The sequence below is a fragment of the Triturus cristatus genome, chromosome 4_2 (genome assembly GCF_964204655.1).
Source record: "Triturus cristatus chromosome 4_2, aTriCri1.1, whole genome shotgun sequence".
Taxonomy (NCBI): Eukaryota; Metazoa; Chordata; class Amphibia; order Caudata; family Salamandridae; genus Triturus; species Triturus cristatus.
The window spans coordinates 647140239-647164942 of record NC_140586.1 but is presented as its reverse complement, the minus strand read 5'-3'; the positions used below and the strand labels follow the sequence as shown (position 1 = coordinate 647164942).

Sequence of the window (24704 nt, the reverse complement as noted above, 5' to 3'; positions counted from 1 at the left end):
AGTTGCAGTGCCATCTGTCCACACAAACACATGCCCTAATAGGGTATTTTGGGTATCTTCCCACCACAGAATACCAGTGGTGGCGTCCCCGCTAAGGTGGTGTTAATATCATTTTATTTTTCACTTCTCGCTCTGTAGGCGCTGGGCAGGATGGGGCTGCCACAGAGCAGGGTGAGGAGTGGTGGGTACTTTCTAAGTGGGCATGACAGTTTGGCCAGCCACCTTGGGATGGCCAAACAGTCATGTGCACTTGCCATTTCTCCACCCGGCTTTATTGAACAGCCTGGGTGGAGAACATGCATAGCCTCCCACTCCCTGTCTGAGCACCGAACCATGACACTCAGACCAGTCATGACGCTGCTGTCATGCTGATGACCGCAGCGTTCTGATTGGCTAGGGGAATCTGGCAGCCTGTGTGCTTTCAGTTTTCCGTCTTGACCAAAGCGGGCGAAGGCCGGCAGGTAAGTTCATTTTTCTTTTCTTTTTTTACTCTCCGGCTCCACCACTACAGTTTACTAACAGCCGCTACTGCAGAATACAACAAAGGAGGTTATCTGTGCTGGTGAGCCTGCTGATTTAGGTATCAAGGAAAATCACTGTTTGTCGTGCAGGCGAACTCTGACAAACATGCTCTTATAATGGGCATCCATGTTGACCAGTTTATTTGACTGGTGGCTTTGATTTGATTGTATTTACTGTGCATGACAAATGCTATTAGATGACAGCTTGCAGGCTCCAAAACATAAAACAAAAGCACAAATTCATCAGCAAAAATCACAAACATTATAGCCAATCACGACATTTATGCTGACAGGGCAATTGTATATTTATGGAATAACACATAACATGTTAGGTTTACTTTAGCAGTAGATGAATTTTCAGGTTTTTATTTCTAAACTTGGTTTAAGAACAAATGTCATGTATGGCTGTAAGATTATTCTAATTCTGAAGATCACTGATTTCAGAGTTTGGAGAGCTGAGCCATACATTATTTTTCATGTAATATCAGAGAACCTTCACTGAAGCCAAGCAGCCTCACAATAAATATATATGTCAGATAGGCAAAGGATAGAACTTTTCGTTGTTGTTAGAACTATGCTATCAGTTCTCCATTGAACATGTCTTATTGATGCCTCCTTGATAAATGGATGGTTCTCTGAAAAATGTTTTTCAGATATCCACCTGGGAGAACTTCACTCACTATGATATAGGAATCCAGTGGTGAGTTAATGTGTGAAAGCAAATGAGCGTTGATCTTTGCCATTCCCAGCTTAGTCTCAGTAGTTAAAGTTTAGGCTATGAGAAAGTAGAAGGGTGACATTGGCAATCCAGATAACTTTCTACTCCTGAGGCAAAGTACACTGTGTTGACAAGATGAGGTTTGGGGGCCATGCTAATTTGTGAAGCACATTAACCCCTTCAGTGCCCATGACGAGCTGGACTCGTCATGGGCTGCGGTGGCGCTGTGCCCATGATGAGTCCAGCTCGTCATGAACTCCGCCCGCTAATACAAAGCGCGGCACTGGGCGGGGAAAGGGGCGGGCATGCAAGGGGTTAATAGTGAGGGAACCATCAAATGTTGTCTTCATTTAGGAACCCAAGTGCATCATCAACAGTTTTTTAGTTTTGTGTGGATGTCATTTATTTATTAAGGCCAGTACTGATCCAGCCTGCAATTGTTGCCGGAGGGTGAGAACAGATTTTTTTCAGTGGTAGGTCAAATCATCTTTGCATGGTGTGTGTGTTTTCTGGTTTATGTGGATGACAAAAAAATCCTAAGATGTGGCATTCAGGGGTAACCCCCTAGGCCAAACATTTTGGTAGGGGTTTCTCTGTGAGGAGTTTCATTCTTGATATCACAGGTATCACAAGTGCTATTTAGAGCATCCCTTGTTCAGGAATATGAACCCTCTCTCACCAAGGTAGCATGCTCCATCATTGGGTTAAGCTACCGCTAGCCGGGCAGGGCAATGTATAGTGGGCCCTTCTCCCAGGGGGGGTGGGGGGACACTTTTGATGGGAGATCTATTAACTGCCCTTATTGGTGGTTTGTGCGTCAATGATTTTGACGGGTGGTTCAATGTGATCTTCTTTACTATTAAAATTGAATATGAATTCCAACATGCATTTGCTTTATTCTGTTACATGCCTAAAAATGCCCAAACCGGTCAAATGGTATTTCTTTAGGACCTCGTCTATGTTCACCCTGCAGATAAAACTTGTATACTAGTATCCCTCATCTGTGTGTGCTAACCACTGGTGTAGTACTCAGAGGTGCCCAAAACAGAACATAGACTTAAGTGGAGTGGGCCACGAAGACCTGTAATACAACAAAGGTGCACAACAGTTTGACATGTGATGGACCATTCCTATGCATATCTGCTTGCTTAGTCTATAAATAAATGCGTAGTTATGACATCATCCCTGTTGGGCATTTTTAGGTGTAAAACTTGTAGACCAAAGCAGAGGGAAAACTGAATGGCTATGGTTCAATTGATTCTCTTACATTTTTTTAACCATTTACATGAATCCCCACAGAATAAAGCAACTGCATGTGTGAGGCCCTAGTTCTCAAATTTCTCACCCACCACATTGAACCACCCACCAAAATCACTGACGCACATGTATCTAATACGGGAAGTTAACTGATCTCCCATCAAAGTGACTCCCCTCTTTGGGTGAGGGGACAGTTTTGCATTGCACCACCTGACTAGCATGGGGTTGAACCTGATGGTGAAACATACCAACTAGGTGGGTGAAAGTTTATATTCCTGAACAAGGAATGCCCTAAATAGGATATGTGATTCCAAAAAGGACATTCCTCACAGTGACAACCTTGCCAAAAAGTTTGTCCCAGTGGGTCACCTTGGAATGTCACACAGTTTGACTGTTTTATTGATACATGTGGCGGACCAATTCATAAATCTCCTATACCCCCTTGTTGTTATAATGGCTTAAGTAGTTACCTTTTCCTGGAGATCTGCAAATGAACTGCTGAAATGTTCTGCATGCTCCGAATTTAACCTATCCAATTCCCATTCTCTAAGCATATGGTATTCTGAGGCTAAATGTGCAGTTTGTGAGCTGCAGGTTCCTGTTTCTGTGGTTCACTGGAAAAACATAATTATGTTCTATCTGTGGAGGAGGGATCTGTATTAATAAACAATGACACATTTTTCATCATCTTCACAAGTGCAATACTGACATTGGTTTGTGCAAACATCTTTTTACCTCCCTATTTTATTTTTTACAGTTTTACAGCTGGAATTTTCTCTGCTGCACTTGATTTTCGCAGGGTAGTTGTTATAGTAGGAGATTATGCGTGTGATACTTTTTTGCATTACTAACTTTTTTGCATCAGATATGCACTGTGGACCGCGAACGTGTTAGTCTCTCATAGTTTGTTTTAAGGTCTTGGTTTTGATGGCACAGCTCTGAAACAAACGTATTGCTAACAGTATACATAGAGTATTCTTTTGGTCTGATCTCTTCAACCATTGGCTTTCTTTGGCCAGCCTCCATCAGCCACTGGCTTGAGACTTTGTCAATCACATTTTAGTTCAGCCCATTGAAATATTAATCTCTCACCTAGTGCTGGTGGCTGTTTGAGGGTATCATCGGCCCCCAATCTAGTGTAATAGAGACTGCATTATAGCTATCTCTGTCCACTTCTAACTGACTTCTTCATGTGTGTCTCATTCTAATGTGCTAGTGTTGCATGTGTTAGCATATTAAACCCAGATCTATTGGCTTTTCCTATGCTTGTTTATGCTACAGTTACATTTGTGCATGTTTTCATGTTTATGTAGCTCCTTGCAGGTGGAAATCTATTTATAAATGAATTCTTTTAAGGAACTGGACTTGGTAACCCATTTGTTCGGTGGGGTTAGAATAGTCAATGCTAGGGGCTAGACTCCTCTTGAAAGAAATAATTCCCAGAATGTCACGGAATGAGTGAAAACCAGTGATTTAGTTATAAAAGAATAAGTGTAAGTGGCCAAAGTTTTGCTAAAAAGCCAGCGGCCGAGCTACTAAAGTCAGGGCGCCGAATACCAAGACTGTGTAGTCATGATTCCACCTCATGCCTCTTTGATCCAACACCAGACATTTCCTGACACTTGATCTCACCCTTTCAGGTTCTTTTTCATCCTTACGTTCTTTCTTTGTCAAGAGTTTTCCATCTTTCTCTTACTCCTTCTTTCCCCCTTTTGTCTTTTTTTATCTCCTGTCTGGATCAAAGTCTGCTGATGAAAAATAAGTGACGGTCCACAAAAAATGAGTGCCAGTGGGCCTCTCCTGAAGTCACCAGTTCAAATTAACACTGGTGATCACTGTAACAGATATGACAAAACTGTAGCCTATATTCAATGGGATCATTAAATGTTTTGTAGGTACACTCAAACACGCGTTCTGAGGGAGGGCATCCTAAATACTGAATTTCATTCCCACACCAATTAGAACAAACTCCTACGCAAAATAATTGAAAGGCTTCTTACTGAAAATTCACCAGATCTTGAAAGATATTTGATTGATTTCTTCCCCTATGCCCTATCTGATGTATTCACCTAATGACTTGTGGAAATGTACCACTTTTTTTAGGGGTACACTGGTGCAGGGTCACCCTTTTGTCCACGGGTAGAAATACCAACAAAGTAGAGATCAGCATTGGAGTTGAGAATAAATAACAACTTTATTAATCAATCATGAGTGGAACCACATCCACACAGCACCCTCAAGTGCTGCCTGAGGTAGTACACTGAAGTCACAGAACACAGGGCTTTTTTAAAAGTATTCTGCAGTGTAAGCAAGTGAACAGAAATAGGAAGGACAAGTTTTTGAAATAGTTTTCAGCAAACAAGGACAGATGAATAACCACTTTGTCAGCAAAGTGGGAGGGGGAGCAGGAGTGCTTATGGCAGCAGTAAGTGATTGACAGTTAACAGATGTACTGGCAGCTACAAACTCTCAGGACATACATTACTTTTAGCTGAGTCAGGAAGTCAACTAAAATAGATAGCACAGGCAGAAAAAGACGAGCAACAGAGGACGGGAGAATTACAAAGGAAACTTAAATGGACACCACAGCCAAGATGGCTGTAGCTTATGCCAAGTATAATATTACACGGTTTCCACAGACGGCCCATTTGGCATAAGCTTAGACATTTTCTTATGCTTTAAAAGGGGTACGATAAATATCATGTATATCTATCAGCATCATATCGCTGACTTCTCGGTCTATTGCTAAACGGGCATTTACATTTTGGACATTTGTCAGCACCTGATTTTCCTGCTTATTCAAAGCCTCACCAACAAAGAAAAAGAGTCCCAAATTGAAGTCAACATATTGCTGTAATGCAGTGTCGGTTTGATCCACTTCATCATTATGTATAGTTCTTTTGAATCGGTCAAGGAAATGTCATTAAACAGTTTTTGATCTTTATGATAAGATGCAGGTGCTAGGAACACAGGAGGAAGCAAGAAGGACAATTAGCATGTTCCGGACCATCCGATTGGTAGATGATAGTAGCCTTTACTCCCACAAATGAAATAAGTGTTATGCGAGGATAGAAAACTGCTATTGTTTGTTCCAGTAATGTTAAATACTGTGGTACAATCACTTTTTCCCACTGGGATACTACCAAAACTGCTCACACAAAGATTTGCTTGGGATCTAGGAACAGCAATGACAAAAGGCCCATTACCCTTGGCCGTTCGAGTGTTGGGGAAAACATAATGTGTGGAGGAATTTCCTCTGCGATACTCCTCCATTTCCCATACAGTTCCTTTGGCTTGTGGGTCCCCTTCCTCATCGGGGTAACAGACTTTGTTCATTAGATGCACATAGAAGTTTGAACCAAGCTGGGCATGAGTCATTGTGAGAGAATGGCAGTGGTGACAACAGGATTCCTTTTATGTTCTGATGAGGAGGAATCTTGCCACAAACCGAACAGTTAGTAGCATTGCTTAGCTGGTGTATCTGATGCAACATTTGAAGAAATGAATTGTTTCTCAGATTTTGCCGGTATCCCTGTTCATGTTGCGGCAAATCAAAATGATGGTGCTCTTTGCAGCAAGTGATGTAACAGTAATGTTATGTAAGGAGGCTCCAGGCATTACTTCCTCCAATACCCACATTACAGTAGCAATGATGGCAGCAGTCAAAGTCAGACCAAGGATGCAGATTGTACAGCCGTTGCACATTGTCTCAGCGATCTCCTTCTTCTTAGACGAGCTCATTTTCATCGGCAAACAACAAAACAGATGGTTCCCTAAGGTCTTGGGCAGGCGTTGGTTTCTTCACTAACATTGAGACTAGTAGTCACTAATAAGCTACCCCCCTTTGTAGTCAGTCTTTAACCACCCAGGACAGTGGCTCAAAGAGTCTCTTTCTGCGCTGAAATGTCTTTCTTCCTGGATCGAAGCAGATATCTAGATGTACCAGGGATCGTGTGGTCCGGGAAGACTTCCTCAGGTCCTTCAGCTGACATAGCTTGTCCTCTCTCGGTGACCAAAATGTTGTGATAATCTGTCAACACAGCAGGGCTCCCGAAAGAAGAGCTTCCCGCACCTGCTGATAAATGGAAGACAAGCCGTCAGTAAACTGGGACAAATAGTCACTCATCAACATGTCTGGGATACCTAATACTGCTGCAGAACAAAGGGCTTGGCGTAACTGTTGGAAGGCGCTCTGGCACTCAGCAGTCCATGGGAGGGGCAAAAAATGGCCAACAAAGCTTTAATAATGTGTGAAAAACTGCCTACAAAAAAAAAGGTGAGGTCAATCAATGCATGAACATCCTTCTGAGTGCGGGTACAGGAGTGTCTAGAATGGTCTGAATGCGGTTTGGTGTGAGTGCATGTCCCCCCTTAGACAGGAGGTGAACTAAATTGGTAACCTGCTGTCTACAACATTGCAATTTCTTTCACAAGACTTTGTGATGATGGAAGGCAAGAAATTATAACAATAACAGTGTTCCTTCTTCACAATAGGTAAGGACGCCAGAGCGGCATCCTCATTGATAAGACAGAATCTCTCAACAATTGGATAGTTGTTATTTAAAATAACACGCGCACCTTCTGGAGAACAACGTATTGTGGCACGAAAATATTTAAGCAAATCGATACCCACAATATTGTCGGGTGTGGTAGGGGAAAGCAAAAATGGACATGCTGCAGTGAATTTATCAAGTCCGAATTCAAGTGGCTGTGAAAATGGGCTAGGTGTAGGTGTCCCATCGAAACCTATCGATGTTATCATTGTGCCAGACAGGGGAGCCCTAGGAACCAGTTTTTTAGACAATGCACTACGGGTAGCCCCTGTATCAACCAGAAACCGATCAGTAGATCCCAAGACGCTTGCATCAACATAAGGAACCATTTGATCTACTGGCACCTCAACCGGTTCGCTACCCCATCCTAGGCATCCCTATGCATAGTCGCAATCTGCAAGGGCATCAGCAGAATAATCAGACATTTGAAATTGATTTCGTCTATCAAAAGTATTAGAGTAATTTAGTCCTTGTTCAACTGCTTCAAATCTGGGGCGAGCTCCTGTACCTCCCCTGTTTCCTGAATTCCCTGGGCGTCCTCTCATACTTCCCCTTCCCCACAGATACTGCTGACCTCGCAAAAGAGGGCACTCAGAACGCCAATGCCCAGTCTCTTTACAATAAGAACACTTATCAGGGGACAAACTTGCTCAAGGGATAGGGGGTCCTCCAGTTGTATACATTACACGTCCGCCTCTTCCACCTCCCCTAAATGGTGGACCATATACTTGAGCCAACATAACTTTTGTCTTTAATTGTTTAACCTTCTTATCCTCCCTACCTTTTGCTTCCTGTTCCTACCGGTCTATCCGTTTAGGTGATCAAGTCGAGCCCGCGCATTGACTTTGCTTGCCATTGGGGATTAATTTAAAAGAATTCCTCTACCGACTTTTGATTAGTCGTCTGTGTATCATGAACCAGCACAGCTGATAGCCTCCTATCAAATTGAACCTTGAACTTACGGCCATAACGCTGCGCTGATTAACTTATGGAGAGCCTTCCTGGGCACCATCCGCTTTGGAGCTTATTCTCAATTTAATTTGCCTACAAGATTTATTGATTGCGATCGCCTTCCAGCGTTCCTTGCGATTTTCTTGGGATCTGTTCACTACTTGACTTCGGCACGTCTTAAAAATTGTAGCCATTGTCCTGATGATGACCTTTATTGAACAAGGTTGAAACGCCGTCGACATTCCAGTGTAATATACGGCCACCGCAGGATTAAATCCTCAAAACAAATTATTTATTGTATTTATGTTATTTGATTGTCATTATTGTTTGTCCCCTTTTTTGCGCCGCTTCACGCTGTATATATATCACTTGTGTCACTACACTTATCACTTGCACTGAGCACGGTCAGTACACAATTGGTGTGTTTCTTGGCTACTTTAATTCAGTTGTAATATAGTGCAGTTATAACTATTTGCATAATAATAATGCTTTTTTTCTTATCTTGGTCTCCTGTTTCCCTTCCTTAAAGATTTATGCATTCACTTTAATTGTCTTTGTAATTACTGGTTGAGACATTGTTGTTTTGTTACTATAATTCACCCGGTCTCAACTGGGTAAACGGGTACTCCTGTTTTACGTTCTTTGCTCATAATATTGGGCCATGGTCAAAAAGGAAACTGGGGAAGATGTGGTCCAAGAACTCTTGCTGGCCTTTAAGCGACTAGCTATTTCCGGTAACATATTAGCAACAAATTTATCAACAAACAAATGCCTACCCGTATCATCGGCCAATGACTGACCACTAAAATCATTGAATGTTTCTTCAAACCTTGAAAAGAAGGTAGAAACTGACTCATCCGTTTTCTGTTTACAAGATGCTAACGTTGTCCAATCTATTTTCTTAGGGGGTATGAGAGTCTTTAACTTAGTCACAATAGCTTTAGGAAGATGTAATATCTCCTTCTGAGGTTTCTGCGTAGGCTCCCCTTCCGCATCTATTTGTTCTAAATGTTCCCCGGTATCAACATATGTTACATTGTCATCTATTTTACGTATTGTTCTCCACATATCAGGAGTCAAAATAAGCCCAAAGAACATATCAATATCTGTCAAGGTCATAGTGCAGGAACTAATGGCTCCTTCCACCTCCTCATAGAAGGCGACAGGATTGTTCCGGGGGTCGAGCAAAGCAGCTTTAAGAGCCATCACATCAGCTCTACTTCAAGGACTGTAAACCCAATTATATATAACATATCCCTTTGCATCATTTGAAGTTTTATCATCATTTGTTCCCGCACCCTTAGGAGGAACATACATGGGTGCAGATTCAAACATAGATTTTACAGTAGCTGTAGTACTATTGGGTGCAGCCTCTTCCACCAGAGCATCTATATTCTGTGCTTGAGATTGAACTGCTTCCATACCTCTCTGTTTTCTAGCTAATGCTTGCTCCTTTTGTAAACGTAATGTTGTGTCTCGTATTTTAACCACTCGTCTAATCATATCAGATAGGTTTGAAAAAGGAAAAGTCCCCTCTGTTAATCGTTTGTAATCAGTATTTTTATCAGCTGACTCCAGTTCCTGAGAAATTTGTCTATAATCAAATATTACCTCCCAAACAAATTTTTCTACAAAATAAAATTGCTCTGCACTGTTCCACTGTTGAACCATAGTTACAATAAGCGACGAGCCTCCTCCCTAGCAGCGGTTTTTAATTTATCTTTTTCTGCTCTAGTCAAAGTAGAGCGAGTCTGTCGCCCATCTTGTTTATCTTGTTCTTTGTCGTCTGAAGACAAATGCTCGTCATTAGAAACCTCAACAGGGGCACTTGGAGTGGGAAATGTATACGGGGTGGGAGTAGAGAGGTCGCCTAATAGGATACTGGCCATTTATCTCTAATTGACGTTCTCTATCTTCTTTCCCTGTTTTTTCCTTCTTTTCTTTATTTTTTAATTCTGGTGCTTTTTTGATTTATAGTTTTTCGTTGTTCTTTTTCTGCTATAACTTCTGCTCTCTTCACTCTCTCTCGTACTTCTTTCTCCCACATACACACACAATCAAACATATCCTGTCTATTCTTTCTTTCAAATAAACACTACTCTACATATTGAACCTTTTTATTTTTTTTTTATTTTTATAAAAACCTTTATTTCTTAAAGAATCTGGACACAGCTATTCAGCCGACAACCCGGAGGTTCGGCAGCTTCGATAGGAGAGTACAAAGAATCGTCCACAGTACATTGAAGGAGCAGTGAGAAGGTTCCATTTTTAATAATTACAAACACACAACAAACCCCAGCAAGGCAACAACACTGAATGCCCACGGTGATAGCCCCTCAGGGGGAGCCGGACCCCAATCGTCTAACAGTCACAGTACTATGATAAGAGGAAAAAGGGGGAAAAGCAGAGGCCCAAGAAGTCAATTAACCATCACATCTGCATACTGAGCTGGAAAGAAGGTCAAGAAGAAAGCTGTTCCTCGGGGGGATCCAGATCAGGGGCAAGACATATTCCCCCCCTGTATTGATTCCACCGCCCCCAGATGGCATGCCACTTCCGAGGGCGGCCTCTGGCACAATATACTGTCTTCTCCCTGAGCATACTCCAGTCCATATTTTCTTTCCACGCAGTTAATGTGGGGGGCCCCCCGGAACCCCACAAGCGCGCGATGTCCCTCTTAGCAACCATGTTACCCAGGGTCACCCACTGGGTCTGTGCCTCATCATGGTCAGTGGGCCCCCAGACATTCAGGAGACAACACCGCGCTTCCGGCTGCATAGCAATGCCTGTCACCTCCCCCATCACCGCATGAACTCGCCTCCAAAATTCCGTGATGACACCACATTCCCAGATGATATGTAGGAAAGTACCCACCATACCGCATCCCCTCCTACATAGGCCTTCCTCAGAGAATCCCATATGAACCAGTCGCGGCCCCGTCACATACACTCGATGCAGGATCTTGAGCTGCACCAGCCTCAGACGCGACGGGATCGCAACCTCCTTAGGAGAGGAAACAGCAGACTGCCAGTCCTCATCATCCAACTCGAGTCCGTCCCTAGTCCACTGGTCCCGCAGCCCCAGTAGCATATCAGCCCGAACATTTATCAGTTTCTTGTAGATGAGCGAGATCGTGCTCTCTGGCATATGGCCATCAAGGATCCGGTCCTCCAAAGGAGAGGACTCAGGCACCTTCTCACCCTCCACGAGGACTGACCGCAGGGCATGACGCACCTGAACATATCGGAAAAACTCAGACGCCCCCAACTCATACTCCTTCTGCAACTCTTCAAAAGACTTCACCCTACCCTTAATCAGCATATCTCCAACCCTGGAGATGCCGATCAAGTCCCATTTATCAAACCCTTTCGTATGCCAAAGCCTACCCAACCTTTCAGATTCAAACAACGGGGCAGCTAGGGTGAGCCTATCCTTCCAGCCCAGAGAGTCAGTCGCCATCTTCCATACACGCACCGCCACCCCGGTGGATCCCGTGAGGGATGAGTCGAGGGACCGCGAGTACAACGCCCTAAGATAGTTCCCACCGCGCAACAACCATCTGTCCATGGCATAACCAGGGCTGAGGGCCGGGCCATAGAAACCGTGGTTAATCGCGGACAACTGGGTGGCCCAGTAATAGCGTCGGATGTCTGGAAGCGCGATACCCCCGTCATACCATGGAAGCGTCAATTTAGCAATCGCTATCCGCGGCCGCCCATCCCACAACAACGTCCGTTGGAGGCTTTCGACCTCCCGAAAGTACTTGGCCGGCACCCAATCTAGAGTATTTTGCAATGCGTAGAGGAACCGAGGTAGGGACATCATTTTGAACAAGGCAGCGCGCCCGACAAGGGAGAGCGGCAGCCTCCGCCAGCCCTCAACATCCCGCCGCAGGCGCGCCAGGGGGGGGAGCAGGTTTCTCTCATACCGCAAAGCGGGGTCCATGGAGATAAAGATCCCCAGATACACGAAGCCCTGCTGAGCAATCTGGATCGAACAAGTTCGCGGGACCGGCGGAACCTCACCACACAGGACGTATAAATACGATTTACTCCAGTTGATGACGAGACCTGAATTCCTACCGAAGGATGTAAGAACGTCACAGACCACTATGAGTGAGTTCTTGGGCGAGGCAAGATACAACAAGATGTCATCAGCATATAGCGAAATGCGGTCCTCGTGTTCGGGCGACCACCGAAGGCCACGTATATCCGGGTGCCAGCGCATCCACGCCGCCAGCGGTTCAAGAGCAAGGGCGAACAACAGAGGCGACAGGGGGCAGCCCTGCCGAGTCCCCCTCCCAAGCCGGAACGGAGTCGATGCCCGGCCATTTACCACCACACTCGCAAGGGGTCCCTCATACAGCAACCTCACCCAGCTCACAAAACCAGGGCCAAAGCCGAACTTGGCTAGCACAGCCCACAAATATTCCCATTCCACCGTATCGAAGGCCATCGTGGCATCAAGAGACGCCACAATAGCCGGTTCTCGCAGCGTGCCAGCCCTGGCGATCACCCCATGAAGGCGCCGAAGGTTCAACGCGGTGTTGCGATGCGGAATAAAACCGGATTGATCAGGGTGAATCAAGTCTCCAAGTACCCTGACCAATCGGCCCGCCAGGATTTTAGCCAGGATCTTCGGCTCGGCGTTGAGGAGCGATATGGGCCTATATGAGGCACACTTATCTCGGGGTTTACCATCTTTATGTATCACAACAATTGTCGCCAGCCTCTGGTCCAACGGGAGGGTCCCACTCCCCCGCGCCTCCACGAACATGGCGCGCAGGTGAGGGGCTACCCTATCCGGGAACAGTTTATACAGGTCAATCGGCAAGCCATTCGGGCCCGAGGCCTTGCCCGAGTTCAGCGCGCGAATAGCTCCCGCCACCTCATCGATCGTTAAGTCTCCATCAAGATCATCTCTATCTACATCAGAAAGACAGGGCAGAGCGATATCCCGCAAGAGGTCACGCGAGTCCTCGGGCGGCCTATCCGACACTGAGGCATAAACATTACGGAAATAGTCCGAGAAACACTGAACAATCCCCTCAGGTTCCACAATCACCTCTCCCCCCTCTCCCGTCAGCTCCGGCACTACTCTATTAACCCGTTCTTTTTTATCCAGCCAAGCTAGGAGCTTCCCGGCCTTGTCACCAACATCATACAGGCGGCCCTGCTGTTCCCTACTGAGGGTCTCAGCGGCATTTGTCACAAGGTCCTTATACTCGGCTTGCTTCAAGCTCAGCTCATGCAGTGAGGCCGCTGTTACCTCCTCCTCTAGCGCTCCCTCCAAAGCCACGATCTCCTCCTCCACCTGCATAACCTTGCCATCTCTCCGCCGCTTGGCCGCCACTACAAGTGAGAGGGCCTCCCCTCGCAGCACGGTCTTAAATGCTTCCCAGAGCGACACTGCCGAGTCCACGGACCCCTGATTATCCTTGAAATTTTTTTTAACTGTCTTCACCAGTGCGCTGCGCATCGTGGAATCTCGAAAGTACCAGGGGTTAATAGGAGCCACCCTTCCCCCTCCCTCTCGGCCGACATCCAGCCTGACCCACACTGACGAATGGTCCGATATGCCACGCGCCATGTGCCTGGCCTCAGACACCAAAGGGGCGTGCACAGCCAAAGTGAGCAGATAGTCAATCCTAGAAAGGCTACCATGCGCCCCGGAGTGGAAGGTGTATTGACGCTGTGTGGGGTGTCGGAGCCTCCAGCAGTCTATCAGGCCGAGTGTGTCTAGGAAGTCTGGAAGCCACTTCTGAGCCCCCCCTGTATCTCTGGGCGGGTACCTATCCAGCAGCCCAGAGCCGACAGCATTGAAGTCCCCCCCTACCACTAACATACCCCCCGGGAGATCCAGCAAGGCCCTACCCAGATCTACAAACGTGGAGGCCTGCAGGGCTGGAGGGACATAAACCGAAACTAAAACCAAAGTTCTGCCTTCCCACCTCCCCGCCACCGCCACAAACCTCCCCCTATCGTCAACAACGGTGGAGTCCACCTCAAATGGTAGCGAGGCCCTGACTAGGATACCCACACCCCTAGACCCGGAGGAAAATCCCGAATGAGCTATGAATTTATAACCCTTCCTATTAAGAGCATAGCACGTGTTACCTATAAGGTGTGTCTCCTGCAGTAGGGCAACATCTGGCAGTGACCGTTTCAAGTGTTGCAAAACTATCCCGCGCTTAATGCGATCCCCCAAACCATTCACATTCCAGCTAATAACACTTAAACCTCTACCCCCCATCCCCAAACACAAAGAGGCCCACCCCCCCCCCGAAGAGCCACCATGGGACAATACCGAAGATGATCACTACGCCTTGCAGAAACAGACCCCCCAACAACAACCCCAAAACCCCAACCATCCCCCCCACCCTGCACCCCTGCTGCAGCTTACAAAGCCCCCCCAACTTGCAGTGTGCCTGTCGCCCTACCAAACCCAAAATCTACAAAAAGCACCCTAAGGGAGGAAAGAGCTCCCCTCGTCCTCCCGCAACCCTCCGCATTTACTGCACTCTAATCAAGTCATCAAAGAAAGTCAAATCGAGTCAGACCGGCTCCGAAAAATCAGCCTTGCCCATCCCGGCCACTGTCCCCATCCGCGGCAGTGTCCTCTCCCGTCCGCCGCCGGGGCAAAGCGTCCAGCCATTCATCGGCCATGACAGGAGACTCAAAGAAGAATGTCCGATCTTCGTACACCACACGTAGTCTGGCAGGGAAGAGCATGGCATACTTCAGATCCCTCTCCCGAAGCCTCCTCTTCACCCCCAGAAAGCCCTGTCTCTGCCTCTGCACCTGCTGGGTGAAGTCCGGATAGAAATTCACCGACGCGTTCTGGAAGGGGACCGGGCCCGTCACCCTCGATGCTTGCAGGATAGCGTCCCGATCTCGAAAATGAAAGAGCCGGGCGACAATCGGCCTCGGTGGGGCTCCCACCTTGGGCCTCCCACCCGGCACTCTATGGGCCCTTTCAACCGCAAAGAACTTCCCAAGACCCTTAGGCTGCAGATGGTTAAGCACCAAGTCCTCGACGAGCAGGTCAACCGAAGCCTCATCCGAGGACTCCGGGACCCCGATAACGCGCACGTTGGTGCGCCTGGCCCGGCTCTCAAAGTCCTCCAGCCGGCGGGCGGCGAGATCACTCTCGGTCCTCAGCTTACGAACCTCGGTCTGCAGTTCCGAGACATCATCGGCGAGGCCCGTGGTCTTGAGGTCCAGGGTTTTAACCCGTTCATTCGTTTTGCCCAAGTCCGCACGGATCAGGTTAACATCCACCAAGATGGCATCCACCTTATGCGCCAGGGCATCGAACTGTCTCCCAATCGAAGTCTGCATCCCTTCGAGCGCGCCCATAACATCCTGCAGCGAGAGCTCCGGGGCCAAGGGCGAGGCCGCCTTCTGGGTATCCGGCGACTGGCTCGACCCACTCGGTGATCCCTTCTGCAGAGCATAGCGGTCCATATTATTGACTTGATTATAGGCTCCCCGCCTGGTAGACTTAGGCTTCAGCCGATCCACCTCTGCTTTGCCCGACATGGCTGGTACCAAGCAGGTCGGTTCAGATAAGACGGCCCTCTCTCAACGAGAGGAATCAGGAGTAATCAGTTCTGCAATGGGCCGCCAGAGTAGCATGTAGAGCGTCCAAAGGATAATAAAGCCACCAAGAGCTCTCCAGGGGCAGGGCAGACAAAGGGAGAGAAAGCGAAAGTGAAAGGACGGGGACCTCCATCCGACAGTTCACACCTCGCCTGGCCGTTGTTGTTCAACTAGAAGTCGGGCATCCTGCCAACTCTAGCCCCTGGCATCCCTCGGAGATAGGCCACAATCCTCCGCCATGCATAACTCCGGTTCCCGGTGGGCGATCTGATCGCGGGTAGCATCAATCGCCTCCATGACAGGTCATCTACACGATGCCATGCATACAGACAGGATTAGAGACAGGATAGTCGACGGAGGGCGCGAGGGTCTCGGGAGCTCAGAGCTCACACGGCCATCTTGGTCAAGCGCTAGGCTCCTCCCCCATATTGAACCTTTTTAAAATCAAATGACCCATCCACAGGCCATTGTAGATCAGAATCTTTCTTTGTGTATTTGTTACACATTGTACTGCACATTATGGAAGAAATAAAATATTTGACATTTATGTCTCTGTTAGGTGTCCCCCTGGGGGAGCCAGCTGACTTTGTTCTAAACTAGTTTTGGTACCACAAGAGCAGCAACACCATTTACGGAGTGTGCTGAGAACAGGCATGTTTCATAAAGATATGTAAAATATTACTACTAAAAATACTTCAAAAGGAGAAAAATCTCCAAATGACCTGCCTTCAATCTTTGCAAAAATTAAACAAATTCAAACAAAAGCCCATGCTTAACAAATCAAGAGTGCCGCTTTAACAACCTTACCAAACAGAAGACTCCAACTCCCACCTGCTGATCTCTAGTCGACCTAATGATCTCAACCAAAATTGCGCAAAGAAAACCCCAGTGCCCTCAATGCCCACGACAGCTGGATATTTTGCAGGTCTCAATAACGCTTCAAAAATCATGCTTAAGTTTACTTGTATTTGATAAGCTTTCCACTTCACCTTTGTTAATCTGGCCACATAAAAAGAAGGTAATCTAGAGCCATCCTATGACAATTTGTGACTTTTTCGTCAGCACCACCAGATCAGGTGGCCTCCAAGAAAATCTCAAGTGACGAGCTGACGCAACATTTGGGCACAATCTGCATAACATTTCTTCTCACCACTCTTGTACCTTCTCAGCATTCACTTTCGAATTGCTTTTGCTTAACTCTTAAATTAAATTGTGTGGTATTGATTTTACGATGGTTGGGAATAGTAGAACTAAGTCAATGGTAAACAATGCTTGTGTCTGAAAGCTTAACATATTTTTATTTAAAAAATGAAAGTACCTAATCACTATGGTCAATAATAGAAAGTCACATACATCAATCCCATCTTAAAATGGTCCATTTACATCATGACAATTTGAAGAGTCTATAAAGGCATTGTGCAGACTGATCTATCCTTTCAGACATGAACTTCCATTCAGTGGTACAGGCACTAGTGACATTATTGATTAATGTAGGTAATTCTTTCTTAACAAGCCTCCAAAACTGCACCCTTGTAGAAGAACAAGTTAGGGTTCTAGATAGCAAGTATGGTTAAGATGAGTGGGTCTGGTGAGTTTACAGGGCAGATATCTGCTCACACTACAGATGGTAGAATTTGATAGAACGCATACTGTGTGTCAGTTCAGCACATGTCTTTACTGTATAGTAGAATTAAAAAGACTAATTTTCCACAGGATGCACTTTTTTATTCAGAATGTGATAACAGTGAGAAGGACACTAGAAAGGAGAGGAGACTAAAAATCAGTTAATGCAAAACACAGAGGGCCAGAAACTAGTCCCTTTTAAACGTATTCACTAGAATCGGGAATATTATCACACTAAAGATGTGGCATGTTCTATCAAACCTCTTTTTAAGAAGCACCTCCTCCATTAAAGATAAAGAAACTCTCAGTGATGGCAGCTGACCTGCAAAGACAATGCCTGTCTTTCCTTGCCCAACTGCTTATCTACTCAAGCCTAAAGCATTCCTCTACTGACTAGATTTCTTCAGTTCAAACATCTGATAAAGGTGATTGAATTTATAAGCTTAAAATATCTTATAGTGGTTTACTGTGTAATGGATTTCATTAGATGTTTTATTATTAGTATGTATATCTTGCTGCACTCGATCACACTCAAGAAGACTATGACTAAATAAGTATACAAACTACAGCTCCTTCAGAGGCAATAGGAAGAAAGCGAGTACAAAGTTTTGTTATAAGCGTGTAAAAACAAACTATCACTGGTCTGGAATAAAAGAAAATTTAGATACAACAGCTGATCACTACTGCGGAAGTTACAGAGATATTACTATTTTGATCTTAATGCCACTTTCATTTGAAATGTAGCTGCTTATGACTAAAGTAAATATTCAGTTTTCTCTAGTAAAGACTGAAAAATGCTGGACTGCGTGAAACACTAACAAAACTTTGTGCTGGCGATAATAATGCAATATTCTATGTATCATTTATTAGTCTTTCAAAAGTATATGTTGGTCTCTCTTCAGGTGCCTCGTCTCCGGACATGGAGGCCAATTATGGTGGGGGCCTGCTTGATATGGTAAAAGGCGGAGCAGGACGACTGTTTAGCAACCTAAAGGACAACCTTAAGGACACATTAAAAGATACTTCTTCAAAAGTAATGCAATCAGTAGCCAGGTATGTTACTATTCGGTTTACGTTTTGTTCTCCCTGTCTATGAGATAAGATTATGATGAACATTTTAAAAGGGTTTTATGCACACCTTAAAATGCCATACTATTGAAAGAATGATCTTAATGTATTCATTTTTGGAGGGCATGTTTGATTATGTAATGTTTAAAAGTTAGAACAGAGATTGAACAAGAGCACTTATGTGACTTTTCATGAGTCAGTCAGTGCTTTATCAAGGATTGATATATGAATCTACAAAAGTGTTTCAACAATTACAAATAAATTTATTGTTTACAGTGTCGCACCGATTGTCTAAAGTTGCAAATTTAGTGAATAATTAGTAAAAATTATAGAAGAATGCTACTAATATCTCTTACACTATTCTAGCAGCAAACATTTCTAGCATTATTCACTCTTGACTACAAAAATGTTTTTTACCAAGCTGTCCAGTTTCCCTTTTGCAAAAGCTTCTTAACATCTTTTGCGAACGATGCACAAAAGAGGGAATATATTTTCATAGGCATCTCTTATGAAAGATGCATACATGGGACCGGGTGTCTTTGAATCTTGATAACCTTCATTGTTTCCCTGCAGCTCAGCATATTCAGTTTAGGGTTTATTTCCATAGGTCACAGTGCCAAGCAACATCTTTGCCACTTTCTTATTGAGAAATGTTGTCACCATTCACTGGATCTATTGCATTTGCTAGATGATGGCTCGATCATGGTTCTAGCTTTCTAGGAAGTTCTGATGGCCAGACTTCCTTTTTTGATGCTTGTACTAAGCTGTGTTGCTTACACCCTCCTGGATCGCCAAGAGATCTTGCCACTAGCAGATGTTCGATAGAAAAGTGAGTATAACGTTGGTGCAACAAACAAAATTGAGTTTGAAAATTAAGTTGAGGAATTGTAGGGCTTAGAAGTAATGCTCTGTGTGACTGCCCAGCCAATAAGTATGAAGTAGCATTTTCTTATCAATTGACAGAGATACGAAATTACTATTTACCATGGTGGCAACAACAAATGGCCACTTGCCTATAGCTTAGCACACTGTAAAAGGACTGGTCAGTAAGAGTTAACTTCAGAAAGGAGACGCTGAGCTCGTGAAATTCCAGTGAACAAATGCCCATTGAAATCTGTGTCCATGGACACAAAGACATTGATGAGGGCCATTCTTTGCTTTTTTAAATGGCTTTTTACCATCTAATGTGCAGACTGAAAACCTCCTGTAAAATCACATTTTATATAATAGCATAGAACACATACATAGCTGTACAGAATATTGTGGGAATGATGAACTATCTTGCAATCATTAAAATTGATAAGTAGGTTCAAATTTCTAAAAATACTTATGCCATTACATAAATGACAGAAGTACAAGTGAGTTGTGCGCAACGGGCGGTCCCCATAAGAACACCAGCTGAGATTGGAACACCAAGTTATAAGCACCAGAGGTGGATCAGGTCGAGAGGTTGCTATAGCTACGGAGGTCATATGAGAAAAAAAAAAAGAAGTACAAGTGAGTTGCAAGAGCACGTTACTACTGGTGCAACTAAGATCACAAGCAGCATCAGGTGAACTAAAAAACAAAGAATTACTGCTATAAAGATCGCAGCACCATCCACTAAAATTAACATAATCCAACTCATACGTGGAGATGATTTACCCCCTTGTGATACTATAGAACACGGGAACTTGAGATTTACAGTGACCTAGGTGAGAAAGGGAAATGGAGGAAAAGGATCTGCTTAAGCACAAATGATTTAATGAGCACAGATAATCTGGGAACTGTTTTTTATCCCGCAGAATAGTTAAGAAAACAAGCTCTTTGCTCAGCTCTGGGTTTTCCTAACTTTAAGTAAGAGTTTCTAAACATCAAGCACAAGAGTGATCAAGTACATATTAATAGCCATTTGTTCAGCTTTTCACGCAAAATCTAAAGATCTCAGGTTATCTTTCTCAGACAACTTCACCTAAGTTCTTCATTGCTGGTTTCAGGACCACAGTAGGCTGGCTACAGAAACTGCTGCTCCTGTCACTTGGAATCAGAATACTAACAGCACTATGGCCAAAGGGTGGACTTCTTTTTATAGAAGGAGATTACAAATTTGTTTGCACACTACTGAACCCACAGGATTCTGGGAGTTGAAGTTTCTGTTGAATATGTTTTAGCATTTGAAAGGAAAACACAAAAAAATAATATAGAAACTAAACGAAGCAATGAAACAGATATTAGCATTGCCACAATATTAGACAGAGGCATATTCATGGCACAAAAGAGAGGACTAGTGGCTAAGAGAGACTGCAGACTGCTACTGTATGGCAGTTGATGTGGAAGTCTGAACATCAATGTTGCTGGTCAAGAATTAGACAAATTTATGAGGATGCTTAACTATGTAAGCAATGTGTTTCACATGACTCCATCTCTGCAGTCCTCGAGTCATCCTGACTCCGCACCAAATTTTGAACTACCTATCAGCGAGGCTAGCTAACTCTTAACATCTCAGAAGTAGATATAGCTATTTCAGAAATTGTCCATCACCCAAAAGGTTGTCTCTTTACTGTTGGGGATATGATGGGTAACCCTTTTAGATTTTGAGCACAGGAAATGGTTTTCCTGGACCACAGCAAATCCCAATTGTTTATTTTAGTCACATATAGCCTTTACCCTTTTTATCAATTTCCGAAATTAAAGAAATGCTTGAGTTTGTGTACTAATTCTAGAAACTGAGATATTTCATTTACTCCCCTAGCAGGAGACACAAAACTCAAAGTGAGGAAGAGATAGTTGTAAATGGATTCCTTCCCACTAATTAAATTCTGGTCTGGCATTCACTCTAAATTGTTCCCAATCACCTGAGCCTCTGTTCCAGTTCAGTTGGGAAAGTCCTACAAGAGGGTTGCTAAAGGTTAGTGTCTGTGGATATTTGGTGGAATTTCCCTCATTGCTATACAGCAACTGTCAGATAGGATGTTTGAATTAGGCTTTTAAGATTCAGAGCAGACACTGGGTCAACATGAAAAACAAAACCTCTCCCAGTCGCGGCCCATGCAGTTTAGAGCAGTGGTGCAGTTGGGCCGTGTTGGGGGGGGGGGGGGGGGGGGGGGGGGAGTGTTCAACAAATGACCATAAGGGGAAAAGTAAATAATTAATTTTCCCTTGTGTTCATCTGTCGAAATCCCCCCCCACCCGGCACTACCGTCCCACCTCTCTTACCTGCACAGGCCGCGGCTAACCTATTGTTCTCTGAAGTGCATATTCATATGTCTCTCTGTCTCTGGGATGGCTCTGAATCGGAGAGCTGTGCTAAATGCAGAATCTGCCTATCTTGCAAAATCTTTATAGAGGGCGGTTTGGTCTTCTAGCATCTAGAAACCGAGATACTGGTTGCAAGTTTCAATTAAAGAACCTTCTTTCCAGAAAACCATTTGTTAGGATAAAAATACTTTTCACAATCATCTTCTTCAAGTTACACCTCAATCTTTTTCATCTCTAAACATGCCAAAAAGGCACCACATGCTTTGTAAAAACGTTATGTGTTATTATTCTTAATGCAGCCCCCTGAAATGATGTTGTTGGTGTACTACACTGTCATTGGGCTCTATCAGTCTATTAATAACATGCTCCTTGACGTCAGCAGTTTTGGCATCGGTTATCCTATCTGCTTGATGTGGTAAACTGGCATGTTGGCTCAATCCCTTGTTCCTTTCATCCATCTTCATGCTCGGATAGCTTTTTTAGAGGCCAAATTGCCTAAATATAGAGTAAACATTTTAGAGTTCAATTAATATTTGTCAGATTGTTAAATGGAATTTTGTACCACAATTATGCCATAAATCAATTTTGGACTAAAATACTCAAATTTGTTGTCAGATTTGACCTACCTTAAGTGATGTTTGAGGCATAGGTTGCTCTTTCTTTAATCTAGCCATAGGGGCCTAAGAAGATGCATAATTTAGCAATGGCCATTTCAAACCACCTTCACTACTCAGTTGAGTGAGCAATTTGCAATTCACATATTGTCAGTTTTCCTGGAAGACATCAGTGTCTTCTCTTGAAAGGATACCCATGCACTAGTCAAAAAGATGTTGTCCGAGTTGAACTGAATGTGTTGCCTGCTTATTTGTGACTGGGTAGGGCAAGTAATACTTGGCTCTTTTAACGAAGAGAATTTTAGAAGACCCAGTGGTTCCACCTCAAAACAGCACTTGCTCAGATGTGTAAAAGGTTATGCTGGGATTTAAAGTAGACTGGCTAATTGTTGGACAGTGGATAATTTCTGAGAGGCATAAGCACATGCTTCATGACCTGGAACATGGGAATATCTGAACTCTCATCTGCTGAGAAAACGGATCTAGAAGATGCCTTCTTCACTTAGATGTGTTTTGGGTCTTTTAAAAGTCCTCGTTTGAATATGTTAGAGTTTGTGTGAGTTCAGCAGAGAAAAAGGGAATACTACTATCCTGGAAGAAATCCATGCTGATTTGTGAGCAGTTTGGAAAGTGTCTTGCTTTTAAATTGGTTCACAGAACCCACAAACATGACACACCTGCCATCTTGCAAGGAGTGACTTCCCTACATCCTTCCTGGATCTTCCTTCAGAATTTCTGTGACAAACACATCCAGTTCAGCATTATGAGAACTATCTGCAGGATTCTATTTGGGATTTGCTGATTTCTGGAGAAAGTCCTAAATTCTGAGTAAGGAATCTTCTGCTAGAGAGTCTCCACTAGATTAGCATTTAAAACAAAAAAATTCAGAGGATTTTCCCTTTATATTTGTCTGCCAGTTAGACCCTAATGAATTTATTAAAAGTAGCCCTTTATTTGGCGTGGGGTTACTGTGAAGATTGTGGGCGGAGGGGTCAAAATGGACCAGAGGTCATTCCCATTCCCAATTCTTTAGTACTTCCATTTCTCACCTCCTTTCAGCAAGTGAAAAATGGCTGTGGGGGAGTGCTGCCGTTTGGAGGTCTGCTGTGGGGGTCTGGGAGATTGTCAGAGCAGGACAAGGGGTCGATATAAGGAGATTTATCTACATGTCCTTTGGTGCAAAAAGGTGGCTGCCAGGACCAGACTGTTCCTATTCCTGTGGTCCCTGCCTGGAGTCATTAGTGTTTTCACTGGATGGGGATTTACACCTGGTAAAACTGTGTTGGTGTTTCTAACCATGGGATTTCCAGGCTACTTGTATTTTCCTGGAGTGCTATGCATGCAGGGATATCTCTCAAGGCTACTTGTAGCAGTATACGTGGAAGGAAACTCCTCCAAGCAACTAGTAATATTGCCCTTATTCTTCTAATCATCTATCAATAATTTGGAATCTCTTTATCTCCCACAAGCACTCTGATACGCCATTGGGGTTTCATGTGCTATCAAAAATTCGTAATCGTATGCTTGTTTTTTGGAATATGTATTTCCACGTTTTAACATTTCATTACTATTGTTTAAAACCATTTTTTTGTTTTCCAGTTATGCAAAGGGGGAGCTAGACATTTCTTACATTACTTCTAGAATCATTGGTAAGTCTTTCGCTTCTTTATTTTTAACATAAATGTAACTATAAAATAACTTCACAAGAGCACAATTATACTGACACACGTAATTGTTTCACATGACTTGTAATTCCTTCAATCTTTTTTTCCCCTTTTGCTTTTTCACTTTATTTTTCACTGTTTCAATTTTCATATAGTTATGTCATATCCTGCAGAAGGTGTAGAACTAGGATACCGGAATCATATAGAAGATGTTCGGTCATTTCTAGATTCTAGACATCTCGATCACTATACTGTGTTCAACTTGTCCCAGAGGTCATATCGCAGTGCCAAGTTCCATAACAGGGTAAGTGTTTGGATGTACATTATTAGCTAAATCACAAACCATGACTGTAATGCAAAAATAATCTATACTTTACAGATGACTGCAGCGATTGAATGAACCAAAACATTCACACACAAAAGAAGTAGAAAAAAACCAAATATGACCAGAGTAAGAATGTAACATTCACAATTACGCACATTTTACTTGTTTCAAAGTTCTTTATCGAGAATTTGGGTGGTCCTTGCCGCACAAAAGGTGGCAGAAGGCACTTATTACACTGCTGACATTGGTGACTGGCAGAACTTGTGCCAAAGGGAAACTTCAGAAGACTTAATTCTTTGTTCCTCATCTGTGCTTGGAAGGCAGACATAACTAGATTTAAATGGGGCTGTGCCACCGGCCTCATTCAGTCCTGGTATTTCTTTTGGTCAATAGAGTCCCCAGATATGTTAAACTCTGGGAGTCAATTATAAAATGTAAAAGGTATGGCGTCACCGCCTCCGGTGCCATGTTTCATTATTGGCCCTCCTTGCTCGCCAGATAATATTCCAGTGGTGATCTGGCTCACCTGTGAGTATCCAGGGAGTGGAAATGGATGAAGGGTTGGGATCCAG

General features: G+C 44.1%; 1 protein-coding gene across 8 annotated transcripts in view; it reads left to right on the top strand.

The window, feature by feature from the left end:
* DNAJC6 (DnaJ heat shock protein family (Hsp40) member C6) overlaps positions 1 to 24704 on the top strand; it is a 416470-nt gene that overhangs the window by 224743 nt on the left and 167023 nt on the right. For all 8 annotated transcript variants that reach the window (XM_085602365.1, XM_085602363.1, XM_085602364.1 and 5 more), the window contains 3 exons: positions 18127 to 18277; positions 23743 to 23792; positions 23963 to 24111. In XM_085602365.1, coding sequence (XP_085458491.1) covers positions 18127 to 18277; positions 23743 to 23792; positions 23963 to 24111 — 350 coding nt within the window. The remainder of the gene's footprint in view (positions 1 to 18126; positions 18278 to 23742; positions 23793 to 23962; positions 24112 to 24704) is intronic.